At 40.4% G+C, this 18,233-nt stretch overlaps 2 protein-coding genes across 2 annotated transcripts; both read right to left on the bottom strand.

Annotated features, from left to right (window-relative positions):
* Positions 1-2,251: 2,251 nt before the first annotated feature.
* LOC124271700 lies at positions 2,252-6,003 on the bottom strand. Its single transcript, XM_046706861.1, has 3 exons — positions 5,754-6,003; positions 4,399-4,531; positions 2,252-3,767 (listed from the first exon to the last, which is right to left on the bottom strand). The coding sequence occupies exons 1-3, from the start codon at positions 5,982-5,984 to the stop codon at positions 3,097-3,099; spliced, it is 1,035 nt and encodes a 344-aa protein (XP_046562817.1). The 5' UTR covers positions 5,985-6,003; the 3' UTR covers positions 2,252-3,096.
* A 2,187-nt stretch (positions 6,004-8,190) lies between these two features.
* LOC124271698 lies at positions 8,191-17,165 on the bottom strand. The gene is made up of 4 exons (XM_046706859.1): positions 17,080-17,165; positions 11,567-11,714; positions 10,341-10,473; positions 8,191-8,420 (listed from the first exon to the last, which is right to left on the bottom strand). The coding sequence occupies exons 1-4, from the start codon at positions 17,163-17,165 to the stop codon at positions 8,191-8,193; spliced, it is 597 nt and encodes a 198-aa protein (XP_046562815.1).
* Between the last annotated feature and the right edge of the window lie 1,068 nt (positions 17,166-18,233).

Here is an 18,233-nt window from a genome sequence, read left to right as displayed (position 1 = left end):
AAATATTAACTCACTCCACTAATCACCATGCTCGGGTGAATTTGTATCTGAAAAGTAGGAAGACTCCTAATAAACAATATTCAAACTGGGTGCCTTGGAACTTCGCAGCATGTCAAACACAAAGAACCGTTTAAATCGTTTAAGGATAATCCTTCAATGGCGGATGTCGGTTTTCACACCCATTCACATTCTATTTGTGATTGAATATGTCCTGACGTATTAAAGCTGCTATGTTTGGTCAACTCGACCCTTAAGGAGTGACCATGCAAAATTATACATGATAAGATAATACTGACATTCTTTCTTGTAAAACTGCTGATGTCATTGTACATACCATTGTAGGAGTTACCTGGGTAGGTACTGTCTTCTCGGAGAGTCCGCCATAAAGCTGGAATATTGCTGAGTGCGGCGTAAAAATAAACTCACTCCCTCACTTCTCAGGGAGTCCATTGGTGGGTGACCGTGTTGGCGACCGTGACGGAGCTTGACTCCTGAGCGTTTCTAGGACCTAAGGCAAGTGAGTTTGTTCAAAACTACCTTTGTTCACTCAGCAGAAAATAGGTACCCGGTGTCATACATGTGACCATATTCTTTTAGAGCCTCACAAGCAGCTTGAGTTATCCAAGTGTGTGGAAACAGGGGCTTTATAAATGGCCATTATTATTATTATAACTCTGGGCTTTACGTCTTCACTATATTATATATCTATATACTATATTCAACGTTATAGGCAGATAATAACACTCACACCTTTTGTAGTGTGTATTGTCAGTTAAGTTCTAAAGGTATCTAGAGAAATTTCTGCTAAAAGCCAAGTGATCTTTATCATGAAAATTTATCTCGGGTGCATATCGATTAAATTGATTAGAAATGCTACTTTGTCAATGAATAATCCGAATCACATTGCACAAGTAGCACTAACCCTTTGAAACATACTTTCAGAGGCGATGTAAAAAAGGTTAGCTTTTTAACAGGAGCACTGTAATCAAGGATTATGTGGAATAAAAGTGATATTGATGCTACATAATTATCCATTATGGCAAAATCAGTATTTGCCAAAATTGGTTAACTTGTCCTTTAAGGCGTGACCATGCACAATTATACATGATAAAATAAGACTGAATGTTGTTGATTCCACAGTCGATTCATTGTAGGTTTTAACAAGGTGATTGTATTTGGAAGATGTGTTCTCACAAGTTATATAGTGTCATGATATTCCACGTTGGCAGCTTAGTGGGAATAGATGTGTTTGCTTTATAGATAGTGGGCGTAATATGTGTCTAAATGAGTGAGTGAGTTTTGCTTTGGGCGACAAGAGAGGACTGGAATCTTCTAAATCAGCCGGGCTAATCCTGCAGATAAATTTCTGAAAGCTATCCAAATGAGAGTATACCTTTATGCCGCTTTTAGCAATATTCGGCCAATATCACGACGGGGGACACCAGAAATAGGCTTCACATATTGTACCCATGTGGGGAATTGAGCCCGGGTCTTCGGCGTGACAAACAAACTGTTTAACCACTAGGCTACCCCATTGCCCAAAGTCTACATAAAACCCTATGTTAAGACGGATAGGGTAAGAACAATTCCCATGATATTTCTGTCGCAGCTTATGTCGTCGGAGGTCGTCGGCTTCTGCATAGCATTCGTTGTCGTCGCCCACAACTGGTTTACATTTTCGACTTCTTGAACGAATTGGTGGATTCAAATGCAATTTTGGGAGGTTTAAGTTATGATATTATATAATAAACATTGTAATATTCACCTGAATGTGAATTGATGGTCAGCTGTACTTTGGCATTAATCATAATCAAAATGTGTTTTGTCGGAACATCTTTCTAGATACGCTAGCCATTGTAAGAGGGCCATTTCACCCCATCTTTCTGACAATTTTGACCCTGGCGACACAAGGAAAACAGAAACTCTTTCGATAAAAGAAACGGTTATGATTATTGTAAGATAGATTTTCTTTAAAAGTGCATGCATTTCATGTGTTGCCGCACTCAGCAATATTCCAGCTATATGGCGGCGGTCTGTAAATAATCGAGTCTGGACCAGACAATCCAGTCATCAACAGCATGAGCATCGATCTGCGCAATTGGGAACCGATGACATGTGGCAAACAAGTCAGCAAGCCTGACCACCCGATCCGTTAGTCGCCTCTTACGACAAGCAAGGGTTACTGAAGATCAATATTCTAACCTGGATCTTCACGGGTCCATCACACTGAGATAAAGTAAAGTGCAACTTCTATGTTGTAACCGAATTTATTCAGTTATTGGGATTCAGTACACTAATCACCATCAGTGACTTCCGACGATCACTGCCACAGTTGATACATAACCCCCGGTCTCAGAGAAGCTAAGTTTGACGTCGTTATTGTGTTGGTGTAGCAGGTTGTTGGGGACGTTGTACTCAAAGACATCCCAGACTGTAGCCTCATCCGGGCCATTGTGGGTCTGCAGGCCGTAGAAGGACGTTAAGGTGTGAGAGTTTACAACCACTGTCTTGAGTTTCTGATTGGGAGACTTCATGCTGAAACTAACACTAACCCTCAGACGAACAAAGTCAAGGTTGCCAATGTTCGGGACGTTAACTTTAACATCAACGACGGTGTTGTGAATGGGGACAACCATGTCGGTGGAGTAGTAGGTATTCTGGGTCACAGTAGGAGCATGGGCAAAGTTGTGGCTTGTGTGGAACTGGAAGTAACAACTGGCTTCAGCAGGAACGGTTACCATGGAGTTGGAGACGTGAACTGGCTGGTTTGTTGCCAGCGTTCCTTTCTTCTGTGCATTCAGATATTCACAGGTGGACTTTCCACTTGTCGGATGGAACCAACCCTTGTCGAAAGAGAGCTTTACATGATTTGGCTTTTGGTCATAGTTATGTAGAAGAATGGTGAGGCTGCCGTTCCGTTGATCAACTAAAACGTGAGGTACAATCTTTCTCTCGGAGTTATGGAACTGAGTGTCTACTCGCAAGTACGTCATTGTGTCATAGAAGTTCTTCCAGAACCTGAAAGCTTGGGCAATGTCCCTCTCTTTGTGGGTCTTGTCCAGAATGCTATAGTTAATACTTGCTTGCCCTTTACGATCAGTATATGTGAGCAAGAAAGCTACCACTTTTCTCATGACATCCCGTCGCTGTAGAAAAGGTGAATATCTGGGCATTGTGTTGATAAATGTATGCCCAGTCAACAAGGGTGGATGGTTTCTGTTCATCAATTCCTGTTAATGGCCCAAGACCAAATTCACTCACAATGACATTGAACTGAGAACCTTTCTTCTTATGAGAGTAGCTCTCAACTAGATCCAGAAGACCAAATATCTTGGCCTCAGAGTTTCTATGGAAATGATGCGTCCCTCCACTTACATCCATAGTTGTGTAGGAATGAAATGAGAAAAAATCTAAATGGGTCAGAGCCATGTCCAAAAAATCTGCTGATTTGTTCCAAATCTTGAAGTCTTCACGATCAAAATATGCAGAAGCTCCAGTTAATGTTGGACCTCCGATTTTCATATGGGGGTATTTTGCCTTAATTTTCTGAGCAACAGCCTGATGAAATATGATAAAGGTTGTCCAGTTCGTGTTCCGCCATTGGCTCCCTGGTTCATTTATGACTTCAAAGAACATAGGTGATTGTCCTTTGGTTCCTTTGTTGACTGCATCGACCAGCAGGAAGACGAACTCAGCAGCAGCATCGATGTTGTTTGGGAAGAATCCGTGGTGGTCAGAGGTGTCCATCCAGTGAGGCCAAGTGATACCTGGATACAAACCAGGTGGGTAACAATGGCAAATATTGACGTAGTACAACTGTATTTATTATATGACAGGTAGATTTCCGCCCTTCTGATTGGCCCACTTGGTTACATCACAGCTTTGACGCTAAGCGATGTCAACCTCGTCACGTTACGAGAAGGTTGATTTAACAATCGAAGCACCTCCCGTGCCTAAAATAGAGTTGGGATATTCCAGCTGTGAACTCCGCACTGCGTGCATTATGTAGATAAGGAAGCGAGAGGCATCGCTTCGTCCCTGTGACTGTGTTGGTTTAGAGTTACATCCCGTCTGTATCAAAATGGCAGACAACGTAACACCACGAAGATTCATGACTGTGTCACAGAAAAACAGGTATTCAGTACTTTCGTCTTATAATAAAACAATTATTGACTTCAGTTCGGTTGATCCAATGATTTATCGACCTTGGACGTGTGATATTCACCTCGGCTTCGCCTCTCATCAACCTCACTAGAAGTCAATAATTGTATAGTAGTCCCCTCTGCCTCTCAATTTCCCTCTCCCTCTCCCTCTCCCTCTCCCTCTCCCTCTCCCTCTCTCATGAACACATTTCAGACATGAAACCTTTCATTCACACCAAGGTTAAAACTGAATTACCCTTTATTTCCATGACAACTTCAGGATTGTGATATCCATTCATATTATCCAAGTATTTGGTGCAGATTTCCTGTTGATGGGCCTGAAAGTACTTGGGGTCAGGGTAGCCCTTCTTGTTGGGGTTTTCAGATGCCTGCCATGAAATGGAATACAGTGTTAGTCATAGTTACCTCTTCACATCTGAACCAGAATCTGAACCTACTCTCTGTGCTTCTGTTCAAACTGCAAACTTTTGGAAGGAAATCCTTTGCCTGCTCTGCCCCTCTACTCTGGAACTCTCTCCCTATCACCATTAAATTAGCAGTTGACTTTCATTCCTTCAAACGACTGCTCAAGACTCATCTCTTTTCACTGCATTATGACTAGCTACTAGTCCCTCATTGTATATATGTATATTATCCACACACTTTGTTAGCGCTTTGAGCATGGGCCTTGTGCATGGAAAAGGCGCATTATAAGTTCACATTTATTATTATTATTATATATTCACATCTAAAAACGACTTGTAATAATATGTCTTTGCTGAATGTTCAGTGTTAGGTGGAGTCAAGAAAATAGATAGCCTCATAACTCGAGAGTATAAAGGAAGAAGTTGGCGTGGGTTCAGTTCGATAGATGTGCAATTATTACTTCACTGGTCATCATGTTAGGACGTCGTCATAAAATGTGCATTCAGTCGACCACGCCATATCCTGTGCGAGGACAAACATTCCTCACAGAATCAATTTCGTCATAATCCTGTAATATTGTAACAGGCAGTATAAAACTCTACTGACTAACTACTAGATGCAACTGTTATGTGAATGTGCGTGCGTGCGTGCACGCGAAATGTGAACATTTCAAACTTCAACAACTAAAATATGAAATAAATGATATTCAGTTTTGAGGTAATATTACTTGAGATCCATGGTGTATGGTTGTATATGGATTTAGAATATATTTATTGCATTCCCAACGTGTTGTGAACTTCTTTCGTTTTCAAAAGTTTACTTTGGACTTGTTTTACAATCAACGACTGATGCAAATCTAAGTCAGATGTTCCCGTTACACTGTTAAACTATTTATCTCATTAATGATATAAAATATCAATAGTTGTGACACCTTTCATTGAATATCCCTACTTGTTTAAAAGTATATATGAAGAAGACATAACACGTTTTGAGAAATATGCGAATAAAGTTGACATTTGTTTCAAATTATACTCCCTGCAGTAGAGCGTTCACTTAGAACCCACATATCTAAAACCTCAATGTTGATCAGTTAAATGTACACAAATGATAATTATATCACTACCATCTGCTATCAGATACATCCATACCGCTACCATGTGCTTATCCAGTACATCAATGTCCTACCTTCTCAAATAGTCCCCCTGCCATATCTCTGTTCAACCATCGAGCTGCCGTCGCTCCAACCTCCTTAACATGAGCAATACTTGCCGGCGAATCCAGTCCATTCTTACCATTCCATCGCCCGTGGTTGAAATGAGTAACGGCCCCAATCTTGAGAATTTCAGGATAAATGGACACTGTGTAATCACATGTTACACTTGATAGTAGACACACGAACAGTGCCAACCATTCCATCTCCACTGCTTTTACGTTAGGTATTAACTCCGTGCTAATCAGCTAATAGGACCTCTTATATACTTTCTTTTGAAAGAATGTTGCTATCTTATCAGCTGCACAATCCCCATTACAAATATAGACACTATTACACTAATAAGACACTAATGGAAGACGTATATATGTGATGTGATTTAGATTAAAACAACAAATAATTGTAAGTGTATTGTATAAATACGTTTATAGAGAAATGTACATTTTATACCCAAAAGAATCACTTGAAGTACATATATATAAAATTTTCAATTTGGCTTCTGTGCAAACAGATTCTACATAAATTCCTCATTAATCAAAGTCATACTGCTGAAACAGTGTTTTTTTCGGATATATAGTCCGTTTGGGTTCAAATGAGAACGACAAATGATTAAATAACTCGAAATTGGGATAAGTGCACAAAACATAAATAAGGCACATAGTCCTGAAACGTCTGTACCCAACAGGATCCTAAATCTGACTTTTTTTCGCGATCGTGCGTGCGTGCGTGCGTGCGTGTGTATGTGTGAAGCAATCTTTCTAGATACCTTAACCATTGTGACAAGGTCATTGTACCTCACCTTTTCGAGAATTGTGACCCTGGGAAACTCTTTTGATAAAAATGAGGTTTATGATTATTGTTAGATCAATTTTTAATTCATACATTTGATTGTTGTTGAGAGGCAGATGGACATGAACTGAACTGAACTGTTATTAATAGCCCTTTCTTATCAGTTACATAGATTTCAATAATGGCAAATTTTACAATTTCAACATATCTGTAAACATACAGATGTTTTTGTTTTATTTTACATGGACCTAATGAAGTAACAAATTTCAAGTACAAGTTTTAATGGTTTGGTGAGATTTATATCACATTCCATCACATTGAAATAAAGTAAAGTGCAACTTCTATGTTGTAACCGAATTTATTCAGTTATTGGGATTCTGTACATTAATCACCATCAGTGACTTCCAACGATCACTGCCACAGTTGATACATAACCCCCAGTCTCAGAGAGAAGCTAAGTTTGACGTCGTTGTTGTGTTGGTGTACAACGTTGTTGGGGACGTTGTACTCAAAGACCTCCCATACAGTGTCTTCACAGAGCCACTGTGAGTCTGCAGAAGAATAGAAGGACGTCAAGGAGTGACCGTTCACAACCACCGTCTTGAGTTTCTGATGGGGAGATTTTATGCTGAAACTGACACCAACTCTCAGACGAACAAAGTCAAGGTTGCCAATGTTCGGGACGTTAACTTTAACATCGACGACGGTGTTGTGAATGGGACAACCATGTCGGTGGAGTAGTACGTTTTCTGGGTCACAGTAGGAGCATGGGCAAGTTGTGGCTTACAGTGTGTGGAACTGGAAGTAACAACTCGCTTCAGCAGGAACGGTTACCATAGAGTTGGAGACGTGAACTGGCTGGTTTGTAGCTAGAGTTGCTTTCTTCTGTGCATTCAGATATTCACAGGTGGACTTTCCACTTGTCGGATGGAACCAACCCTTGTCGAAGAGCTTTACATGACTTGGCTTTTGGTCATAGTTATGTAGAAGAATGGTTAGGCCGCCGTTTCGTTTGATCAACTAAAACGTGAGGTACAATCTTTCTCTCAGGTTGTGGAACTGACTGTCTACTCGTAAGTATGTCATTGTATCATAGAAGTTCTTCCAGAACCTGAAAGCTTGGGCAATGTCCCTCTCTTTGTGGGTCTTGTCCAGAATGCTATGAGTTAATACTTGCCCTTTTAAGGTCAGTATATGTGAGCAGAAGCTACGGCTTTTTCTCATGACATCCGACGTTGTAGAAAGGTGAATATCTGGGCATTGTGTTGGTAAATGTATGCCCAGTCAAGAAAGGTGGATGGCTTCTGTACATCAAGTCCTGATACTGGACCGAGACCAAATTCACTGACTATAATATCCAACAACTTATTTTTCTTCTTATGAGTAGCTCTCAACTAGATCCAGAAGTCCAAAAGCTTAGCTTCGGAACTCCCATGGAAATGGTGTGAGCCTCCACTTACATCCATACTTGTGTAGGAATGAAATGAGAAAAAATCTAAATTGTTGAGACCCATATCAAAAAAGTCTGCATACTGTTTCCAATTCCTAAAGTCATTACGATCAAACAAAATGGAAGCCCCAGTTAACGTTGGACCTCCAACCCTCATATGGGGATATTTTGCCTTAATTTTCGAGAGCAACAGCCTGATGAAATTTGATAAAGGTATTCCAGTCCGTGTTCTTCCATTGACTTTCTGGTTCATTGATGACTTCGAAGAACATAGGTGCTTGTCCTTTGGTTCCTTTGTTGACTGCATCGACCAGCAGGAAGACGAACTCAGCTGCAGCATCGATGTTGTTCAGGAAGAATCCGTGGTGGGCAGAGGTGTCCATCCAGTGAGGCCAATACACACCTGAATATGTATTATCAAACCTATGAATTAGAGTGAGCAGGGTCTAACTCCACTTTCAACAGTTGATTAAATTGTCATATTTCAACAGGCAATACATTCAATACTCAACATCCAGCGAGTATCACCGTAATAACAGATGAGAAAAGGGTTATAGAATTGCTGAGAATACGTAGATTAAAAAGTACACAACCGCTCGTTATATACACATGGAACTTAATTAAGCAACCCCTAATGTATTTCATCATAGTGATGTACCTATCGACGATGATAATATGTCGATGATGCCACTGTTTAGTAGCACACTTCAGGCAATGAAAACAAGGTTTCAGTTTGAAAGGGTTTGCCAAAACGCAGCACACCTTGTGAAGCATACTGTCCAGTCACATCGTGAAAAGCGGCATCTCTGCCTGGTCGTTCAAGTGTATAAAACCTTTGATATGATAGGGCTGTGTATTGGCAAATAGATTCAGGTACCCGTATTGCGATACGTATTGCGACTTATTCGAAATTAAGTGTTAGACAGTAAGTGACACTAATTGTACATGCCTATCCTATTTTCTACATTATAACAGTCTAAGTAAACTTACCGAAGTAAACTTAGACTCAGTATTATTCGTTACAATGCTATTCTGAGTCTCACAGAACCTAGTAGAAGGTCGCGTTAGGTAACCTTTCAATTGACCAATCAGAACACAGCTTACCAAATCGCGAACTTTGAACCTTTTACCTCGAAAAGTTTGTACCCGAACGATTCCGAATGCTATTTTCCGTACGATCGGTTCGTAGTGATGCACGCCACAGCAGTAGGTAAACATTCGCTGAAAATAGCATTTGTCAGTATTCAAGCATGTCAACTTGAGGAAATATTAGCTTATGATAACCATGTCAACAGGAACCCCAAAGCGCATATACTGCAGGTCAAATATATGTGTTTTATGCGGATTTTCGTTTGTTGGGAGATCAGTGTTGGCGACCGGGGACGGGAAAATCCATTTTGTAAGTCTCGCCGAACCCTAAATAGTAGCCGTTGGCTGATTGGTTAAATCCGTTCGGCCGTCTCGCCTTTGATTGGATGGTCATAGGTCCAACAAAGGTTACCTGACGCGACCTTCCACAAGGTTTTGTTAGACTCAATATAGCAGTGTAACAAATAATACTGAATCTAAGTTTACTTAGACTGTACATGATAAGTCCCTATAAAAATATATGTTATGGTTCTGAAAAAAAATATTGTAATACATATCTTCTGAAAAGCGTATTACGGTATACCGGTAAACCGGTAATACCGGTAGTGCTAGAACATGCCATCTGTTTCATCCATACACAAGTGAACACATTCGTTGACATAGATGTCAGCTTGGTTCTGGTTACTGCCATTCTGTCGTCCGAAGACCTATCCGGAAACACCAACTCACATCGGTATATTTAAAGAGGCCTACACAGACAGCAAAATCCGGCACTATGTCAGCATGAGTGGTGCCAGGACAATGCAAATCAACAGTGTTGGCATTTCTCACGTACAGAGCATACAAATTAACATATACATATTTCCGACTACAGAAGATTATAGTTTGGCATGAAATGCCTTTTACCTTTATGACCCAACACTGCCGCTGTTACAGGTCATTTGGCTCCCTACCTCTGCAAGCAGTCTGCGGTCTGCTGTTTATTTTGTTGACAGTTACATAGACAGATTCTTTAATACAAATGCATAAAATCGGCGATTTACAATGTGATTAGGTTGTCTGACAAAACATCCACTTGCACAGTTTGAGATCGATTGGGTCATTGGATGAAGAGATATTTACAAAAAAACGGGTCCACATGCATTTCATGCCAAACTATAGTATGGCAGGGGTATGTAATCTCAAGAGACATTCCTCCACCCATTTATTCATTTGGGTGTAAATGTTGAAATACCTTTTATTTCCATGACCATTTCAGGGTTTCCGTATCCATTCATAACGTTTAAGTAATTGCTGCTGATCTTATTTTGATTCGCCTCGAAGTACTTCGGGTCAGGATAGCCCTTCTTGTGGGGGTCCTCAGGTGCCTGCCATGAAACGTGATAGAAGGTTAAATAGTCATTAAGTTTGGTAATCTAATGAACTTTGGGATAAGCCATTAAATGAAAGGGTGCAGGAGTGACGCTGACCCTGACACAGCAATTCAAAATGCAGAAATACGTCCCTTGACTGACTGACTGACTGAGTTTAGTTTAACGCCGCTTTTAGCAATATTCCAGCAATATCACGGCGGGGGACACCAGAAATGGGCTTAACACATTGTGCCCATGTGGGGAATCGAACCCGGGTCTTCGGCGTGACGAGCCAATGCTTTAACCACTATGCTACCCCACCGCCCTACGTCCCTTGAGCATGCCAGAAACCTATGGTAACAATCCCTATTCGTCTCTTTCGGGTTTCTGGACATGTGAACAACATAACCTGATCGTAGGTATCATCAAAGTCTAAAGTCTAAAACATTCCTCCCATATCAAGCAGTCACGCTGTGATGTAAGTGGTACATTCTTCCATGTGCATTTGTGGCATTTGTCCCTAGATGTTCCTTCGCTGTCTTTCTATAAGTCCCATAAATCTCTGTTGACCTGTGAAAAATATTTATCATTGAACATAAGTAATAAGTGCAAGCGTCTGTTCACATTATTTAGATCAGGGTGTAATGCACTAGGTATCAAATATATTAGAATAGGTACTGCCTCCTGCAATGATGATATGTAAACACTGTAAAAGTATTGAGGATGAAATCCATATTGTCTATATTTGTAAACGCTATGAGGATATGCGTCGGCGTTACATTCCGAAAACGGTCCATGGATATTATTATTCACTCCGCAGCATATGCACATCATCCGACAATAACATCATAAATAATTTTGTCAAGTTCTTAGAACATGTTTATTCTGCTCCTGTTAGCGTTGTTGTATGAAAATGGTAACCAAAATCACCATTGTACCACCTTGTACGATGGGTCGTATGGCATTTATACAAAATAAACCCTTCTTCTTCTTCTTCTTCTTCTTCTTCTTCCATGCGGCTTTAAATACAACGCACTCACTCACTCTTTTAAGGGAAGACAATTAACAATTCTCATTAAAGTTTCAGAAACAATATAATGTGTCTTACCTTCTCAAATAACCCATTTCCCAAATCTCTGTTCAACCATCTGGCTGCGGTTGCGCCAACTCCCTTGACAAGAGGAATAGTTGTTGAGCTGTCCAGTCCATTCTTACCATTCCATCGCCCGTGGTTGAAATGAGTATGCGGCCCCAATCTTGAGAATTTCAGGATAAATGGACACGGTGTAATCACACCTTGCAGTTGATAGAATACACACGAAAAGTGTAAGATATTTCATCTCTGCTGCTATCACGATAGATATATCAACAAACAAGAGAATCAGTGACAATCAGCTAACAAGGCTGTATCTTATATACATATATAGGAAAGAATGTTGCTATCTTATCGGTTGCACAATCCCAATTCCACTGTAAATATAGACTTTGAAACCTTAAAATATACCCGAGTGAGATTAAAAGCTGGTTCTATTTGAATCTAAAAAGATATATTTTATGAGAAATACTAGTTTAATGAGATTATATCAGCTTTTTATTGTACAACTAGGACCCCAAAGGAATACTAGTAATTTTGAGGTGAGGTAGGTGAGGTGAGGTGAGGTGAGGTGAGGTGAAATTAGGTTTAACGTCGGTGCTTGAGAATATTTCGCTCATATGACGACGTGCATGCGTGTGTATATGTACATATGTGCGGCTGCTTGTACTAGCCCAGACTTAAGCTGGTTTTATAGTGCTAGCCCACTGGAGATACCATGCCGCAGTGAAGCATGAATACCCCCACTCAGACACATTATACTGACTCCGAGCCGACCAGTCCTTGTTGTACCCATTAATGCCGAGTGCCAGGCAGGGACCAACAAGTACCATATTTTAACGTCTTTTGGTATGATGCGGCCGGGGAAATTAATTTTGAAGTATTATCAACAATGATTAGAATACCTTTTCAAGAAACTTGTTTCTGATCCTCAGGTTTAACTGAATAAAATTAATCAAAATCCATTGAGTTGTGTTTTCTTACGTCCACATTGTCTTCCCATGCGCTATCCGAAGGAGTTGACTCCCCGGTAAGCACGGGACACTTCATTAATTTTCTAATGGACATTTAGTGAAATGTACTCTGGGAATCCGGTGAAGGAAGGGGCAGGCCTTTAAATCAAGTGTTAGAAGTAGTATTCTAAAACCTATTATCACTGTTGATAATACTTCCCTCTGACACTTGATTTAAAAGGCCTGCCCATCCTTGATAGTCGAATCCACAGCCGAGTTTCCCGGACTAGACTAGGAAGACAAGCATATATCTTACAAATCAAATTTGATAAGACAAATAGACTGGCGTTTGCTTGTTTTGACAACTCTCAAGTCTCATGCAGCTGTACTTAATGACTTGGTGGACTATGATGCAATTCTTGGTTAATGATCACTCAGATGATGACACAGTGAGTTCGGATGACGTCACGATGACATCACTCCCGGTCCGTATCTCGTCCATTCCAAAGAGGAACAAGTGTTATTTCTGATTGGATATGACTCTCTTCGCATTTTAGTCGTAGTCTACCATTTGAGGTGTTAGATTCTGATTCCCAACTGCTGGAATCGACGACACTTGTAGTCATAGAGACCAGATGTCAAAGGTTTAAGTGATTGAGAAACGGTTAAGGAAACCCCTTTTGAAAATCCGTCTGACATTTAGATATCATTGGATAGTTCTCACACGTGTATAGTCCGTTTGGCTCAAAAGCGGACCGATGAATTGCAATCTAACTCGAAAACTAATAACATATAATACTCAATGAAACGCTGATCATAACCAAAACATCAGACCAACTCTGTGATTTGTTTGCAGAATTTATGTCCTAAAAAATCTTTTTTTAAAAACTATCATTAAAATATTGACACAGTTCTCTATCTGTTACGAGGAGAGTGCAAAGAAAGGGACATCCAGGTGTGCGAAAAGGATGGAGACGGCACAGCACAGGTTAATGGGTCTGTTATCATCGTAAAGAGCCACGGAATTATGGCTATTCTAACTGGTAAGACCAAGAAATGGAACAGTCTTCCTTAACAGCAATGCGTAGATATTTCTGAGAGTCTGTGTTATATGCATAGCTAAGCATCCTGCAGATCTATGGAGACCATGTGGTCCTGTATGGAGATCGACTGTCTCAGGTCCCACATAGACTTCATCCAGAAACTTTGGTGGTCGTCTCAGGTAGTCCTGGTTGAGGATCTTCAAGTGGATCTCTGTTGTACCAGAGAGAAGAACCAGAGTCCTGGATCTGCTGGGTTTAGTTCGATGACAGCTTCCTTGTCCATGAGTTTGTAAATCGCTGTCATCACCTCTGGAACGTCAATTCAACTTGGTGTTACGTTTTCCTTGCCCATAAGGACTTGCAATCTCCAGTTTAACTGAGGATGGATCATCAGCTGCATCATTCTCAGCATCTTCCTGACGCCAAAGATAAACCAGTAGTTAAAATCTTGGATATACGTATGAAATTTCTGATTATCTACTCCTGCATGGAAAGAATGCCAATTACGTCAGCATGTATGACCCATTGCTTAGGTGTTGGCGAGATTCCACTGACCTAGCCTGCAAAGTTCATTTCAACCTTTCTGACTCCAGTTCTGTCTTTCTTTCTCAAACAGGATCCAGCCACCTTCCAACGTCTCATCAGGGACAAAACAGGCAGGCATCACAGTACATCACTCATAAGGGCATCGGTAACTTCTTGGAGAGATTCTTGTGCCAAGCTGACATGCGCAGTGTGGAAAATTTCAAATGTGTAACAATTCTTATCATATTAGTTGGTAAAAGACACAACCAAGCCCTTATGCCTATAATGACTGCACTTGAATTTGAAAACATAGATTCCTCTTGTATGATTTTGTAGATGTATTATTACGTATGCATTTACTTTACCAGGTTCAAACATCATGACTTTGGCTAACTGCCATTAATTCAGTTTAGTGTACAAACACCAAACCTATCATCAGACTAAGGTGTGACCAGAAATATAAACTGTGTACCACAAATAAGAGCTGGTGTAAAATTGTTGTAGTTTTTCTGACTGCAGCATTCAAGAACGCTATAATACATAAGAACTGCCATGGAAATGGTGTGAGCCTCCACTTGCATCCATACTTGTTGCAGGATGTAAGTCTAAATATCTAAATGGTTAGAACTATGTCCAAAGGTCTGCACACCGTTTCCAATTTCTAAAGTAATAAAGGTCAAACAAATTGAAATAAAACTTATGCATCTCAATTAAGAGCTAGTGTAATATGGTTGTTGTTCTTCTGACTGCTGCATTCAAGAACGTTACGATACAGTGAGTGAGTGAGTGAGTATGGTTTTACACCGCTTTCAGCAATATTCCAACAATATCACGGCGTTAGGGGACACCAGAAATGGGCGTCACACATTGTACCCATGTAAGGGAATCGAACCCGGGTTGCTTCGGGTCTAAGCAAACGCTTTAACCACTAGGCTACCCCTCCCCCTTACGATACACAGAACATAGGTACATAAGGTATTAAACAGTAAACGAAGGATATTTAGAACATTCCATGCCCATGTGCATGACTTATTGTCATTCCAACGGTGAACATGTCATGCTTGTGTGCATGGTGTATTCCTGCACCTTTTAATGACGGTCTGTTAAGAAGGGGTGGACAAGGCAATCCACTGAATCATATTATGAGGCATTGTATATTGACACACCATAAACAGTGCCACAGAGCCTGAGTACCCAACAGATTTGGCCTCTTACGACCACCATATTTTTGCTGGGGGAACTTCAGATGTGGAATCCCTTATTCGGTGCCAAACATATAAAAAACTATGTCAGGACAAGAAATATTTAAGAAAAGTTCCAATGCGGGATCTACATAATGATATCTTTGTTCTCCTTGGCTGTAATATGCATGTTCAAGCCTGTATGGACTTCATCAAAGAGGTAAAATGAATAAGACTCATTCAATCCTTAAAGCTTAGATGCAACCAAAAGCATAAAACATAGTTAAAACACAATTATCATTTATTCATGACATATAAAATACATTGCTGATTATGAAAAAAAAAAAATAAAAACAAAATTATAAGCGTGCAATCACGCAAATCAAAAGTGCAATATTTGGTACTAGGGTTTACTTCACTCGAAACGAAGCACCCAGGATACCCGAATCCAGTCAGAGCTGGGTGGCGTGCACTTAAGTGTAATGAAGTCTTTCATTATCTAGGTTCCTTTGCCGATACACTCAGGGCTCTTTAGTGTGTATAAAAATGTTGGGTTTGTAAATACATGCTTATTTTTGTGTATAACATTTTGCAATCAACAAACATCATAAAGATGTCATGTGTACAATTATCACACTTGCCTGTCTGTGTAATTACATAATGCGACAGAGACAGAACTCAGGTGCACGAGCCATAAATCAATGCGTTTTTATGGCGAAAGCCTGATAGGTGTCGAATTCAAATTGCCTGTGGTTAGTGATGGAAGTTGTATATTGTATATTATCATTAGCAGATAGGCAGTAAGTAGACACCCAGGTGTCAATAAAACAGACATTGAGTTTATGGTTCGTGACAGAGGCATATCTATATCACAGTTAGAAATTTGACAACGCTAAATAATGACATGTGCTTTAAGTATCGAAAGTGACTCGGTAAGAAGAACGTGTGGTGAAATAGTCAAATGAGACTATATATACACAGTTAAATCGGTAATCCTATTGTCATAACATATAAAAGCTCGCGCCTGTGAATAAATAACAATTACGATTTCAAGAAAATAGCCACTACTCAACAGAAGTGAAGGTTTTCCGATAGCTTAGATATCGAACCACCCACTGTTCGACATACAGCAGAAAACGTCCTAGATCCTTAACATGCGTTCCTTTACGTATCAAGTTAGATTGTTTACTATTTGTTGTTTGTGTACAATAACTAAGATTAGACTACTGCTGCTCACTGACTTTATAATTCAAGGCATCCCGCTTTAAGCTGGAAGGAACTCTATCCACTGCGCATGCAATTCATAAGCGCAGCACAGAACAGCCGTTGAAATTCAATTTCTTTTCACCCTATTAGGGTGAATTTAGTGAATCTTTTGAACATCCGATTTCGCGCTTGGCGAAGTGTTTCATCATGCGTTTTTGTATGTTTAATAAATTGTTACTGTAAGTCCATACCGAACGGTATCATCAGAATCTGCAAAATTGTGTTTTGCGTTGTACGCTGACCATCAAAGAAGATCAAGACTGCATGACCAATTCCTATGCATCTGGGTATTTTGCACTCACTTTAAGTGAATTGGTTTTTTAATGAATTAGAACAAGTCTTGGCACTGGCATTAATATCAATATCAGCTTTCAGGTGCACAGTGCCATCTATAGGTAAAAATCCATTCAACACCTTCAACACTCCATAACCAATGTCGTACATGCATCTAGATGTACTTAGTTACATATAATACGCATTTCATGAATTGGCGATAAATTTAGTACAAATATTAAGTTTTTTATAATATTAAGATTTATTCAATCAGTTAGATTCCTTACATGAATAACCGCCAGTGACTTCCAACGATCACCGCTACAGTTGGATACATAACCTCAGACTCAGCGAAGCTCAGCTCTGACGTCATTGTTGTGATTGGAATTGTAGCAGAGTTGTTGGTAGAACGTTGTGACTCAAAGACCTCCCAGACGAAGTAGCCCCATCCGGGCCATTGTGGGTCAGAAGACCGAAGGAGTATCATGAGTGACCGTTCACAATCACCGTCTTTAGTTTCTGATGGGGAACTTCATACTGGAAACTGATACTTATCTCAGACGACACAAGTCAAAGGTTGCCAATGTTCCGGGACGTTTACTTTAACATCGACGACGGTGTTATGAATTGGGACAAACTATGCCGGTTGGAGTGAAGTAGGTGTTCCTAACGTCAGCAGTAGAGACATGGGCAAAGTTGTGGGTTGTGTGGAACTGGTAGCGCAATAAACTCGCTTCCAGCAGGAACGGTTACCATGGAGTTGGAGACGTGGAACTGGCTGGTCGGTAGCCAGAGTTGCTTTCTTCTGTGCATTCAGATATTATTGCTATAGGTGGATCTTCCACTTCTGTCGGATGGAACCAACCCTGAAAGAGAGCCTTTACATGACTTGGCTTTTGGTCGTTCGTTATGTAGAAGAATGGCGAGAGCTGCCGCTCCGCTGACTGTAACTAAAACGTGAGGTACAATCTTTCTCTCGGAGTTATGGAACTGACTGTCTACCTTCCGCAGAGTATGTCATTGTGTCATAGAAGTCTCTTCCAGAACCTGGTGTTTTACAATATCCCTCTCCTTGTGGGTCTTGGTCTAGGATGCTGTAGCTGATGCTTGCTTGCCCTTTAAGTTCAGCAAGTATATGTGAGCAAAGAAAGCCACCACTTTTCTCATGACATCCTGACGTTGTAAAAGGTGAATATCTGGGCATTGTGCTGATAAATATATGCCCAGTCAAGAAGAAGAAGATGGATGGTTTCTGTACATTGGGTTCCTGATATCACTTCCAAGACCAAATTCACCGACAACGATATCTAAGAATTTATTTTTCTTCTTCAGAGAGTAGTTTTCCTAGAATTGCAATGTACAAGTCCGAAGAGCTTAGCTTCCGAGCCCTATATTGAAATGGTGCGAGTCTCCATTTACGACCAAACTCTGCATAGGAAAC

This window comes from Haliotis rubra, unplaced genomic scaffold (genome assembly GCF_003918875.1).
Source record: "Haliotis rubra isolate DU_JTF1 unplaced genomic scaffold, ASM391887v1 Scf1624, whole genome shotgun sequence".
NCBI classification, from domain to species: Eukaryota; Metazoa; Mollusca; class Gastropoda; order Lepetellida; family Haliotidae; genus Haliotis; species Haliotis rubra.
This window is presented reverse-complemented; position numbering and strand designations above follow the sequence as displayed.

Coding starts and splice junctions, on each gene's coding strand:
- LOC124271698 (XM_046706859.1), bottom strand. CDS start 17,165: ATGACGTCAGAGCTGAGCTTCGCTGAGTCTGAGGTTATGTATCCAACT. Junction 11,715..17,079: donor AGTCACTGGCGGTTATTCAT/GTAAGGAATCTA, acceptor GAAATTCTCAAG/ATTGGGGCCGCATACTCATT. Junction 8,421..10,340: donor AATGGTCATGGAAATAAAAG/GTATTTCAACAT, acceptor ATACATATTCAG/GTGTGTATTGGCCTCACTGG.
- LOC124271700 (XM_046706861.1), bottom strand. CDS start 5,984: ATGGAATGGTTGGCACTGTTCGTGTGTCTACTATCAAGTGTAACATGT. Junction 4,532..5,753: donor CAGGGGGACTATTTGAGAAG/GTAGGACATTGA, acceptor ATTTCATGGCAG/GCATCTGAAAACCCCAACAA. Junction 3,768..4,398: donor AGTTGTCATGGAAATAAAGG/GTAATTCAGTTT, acceptor GTTTGTATCCAG/GTATCACTTGGCCTCACTGG.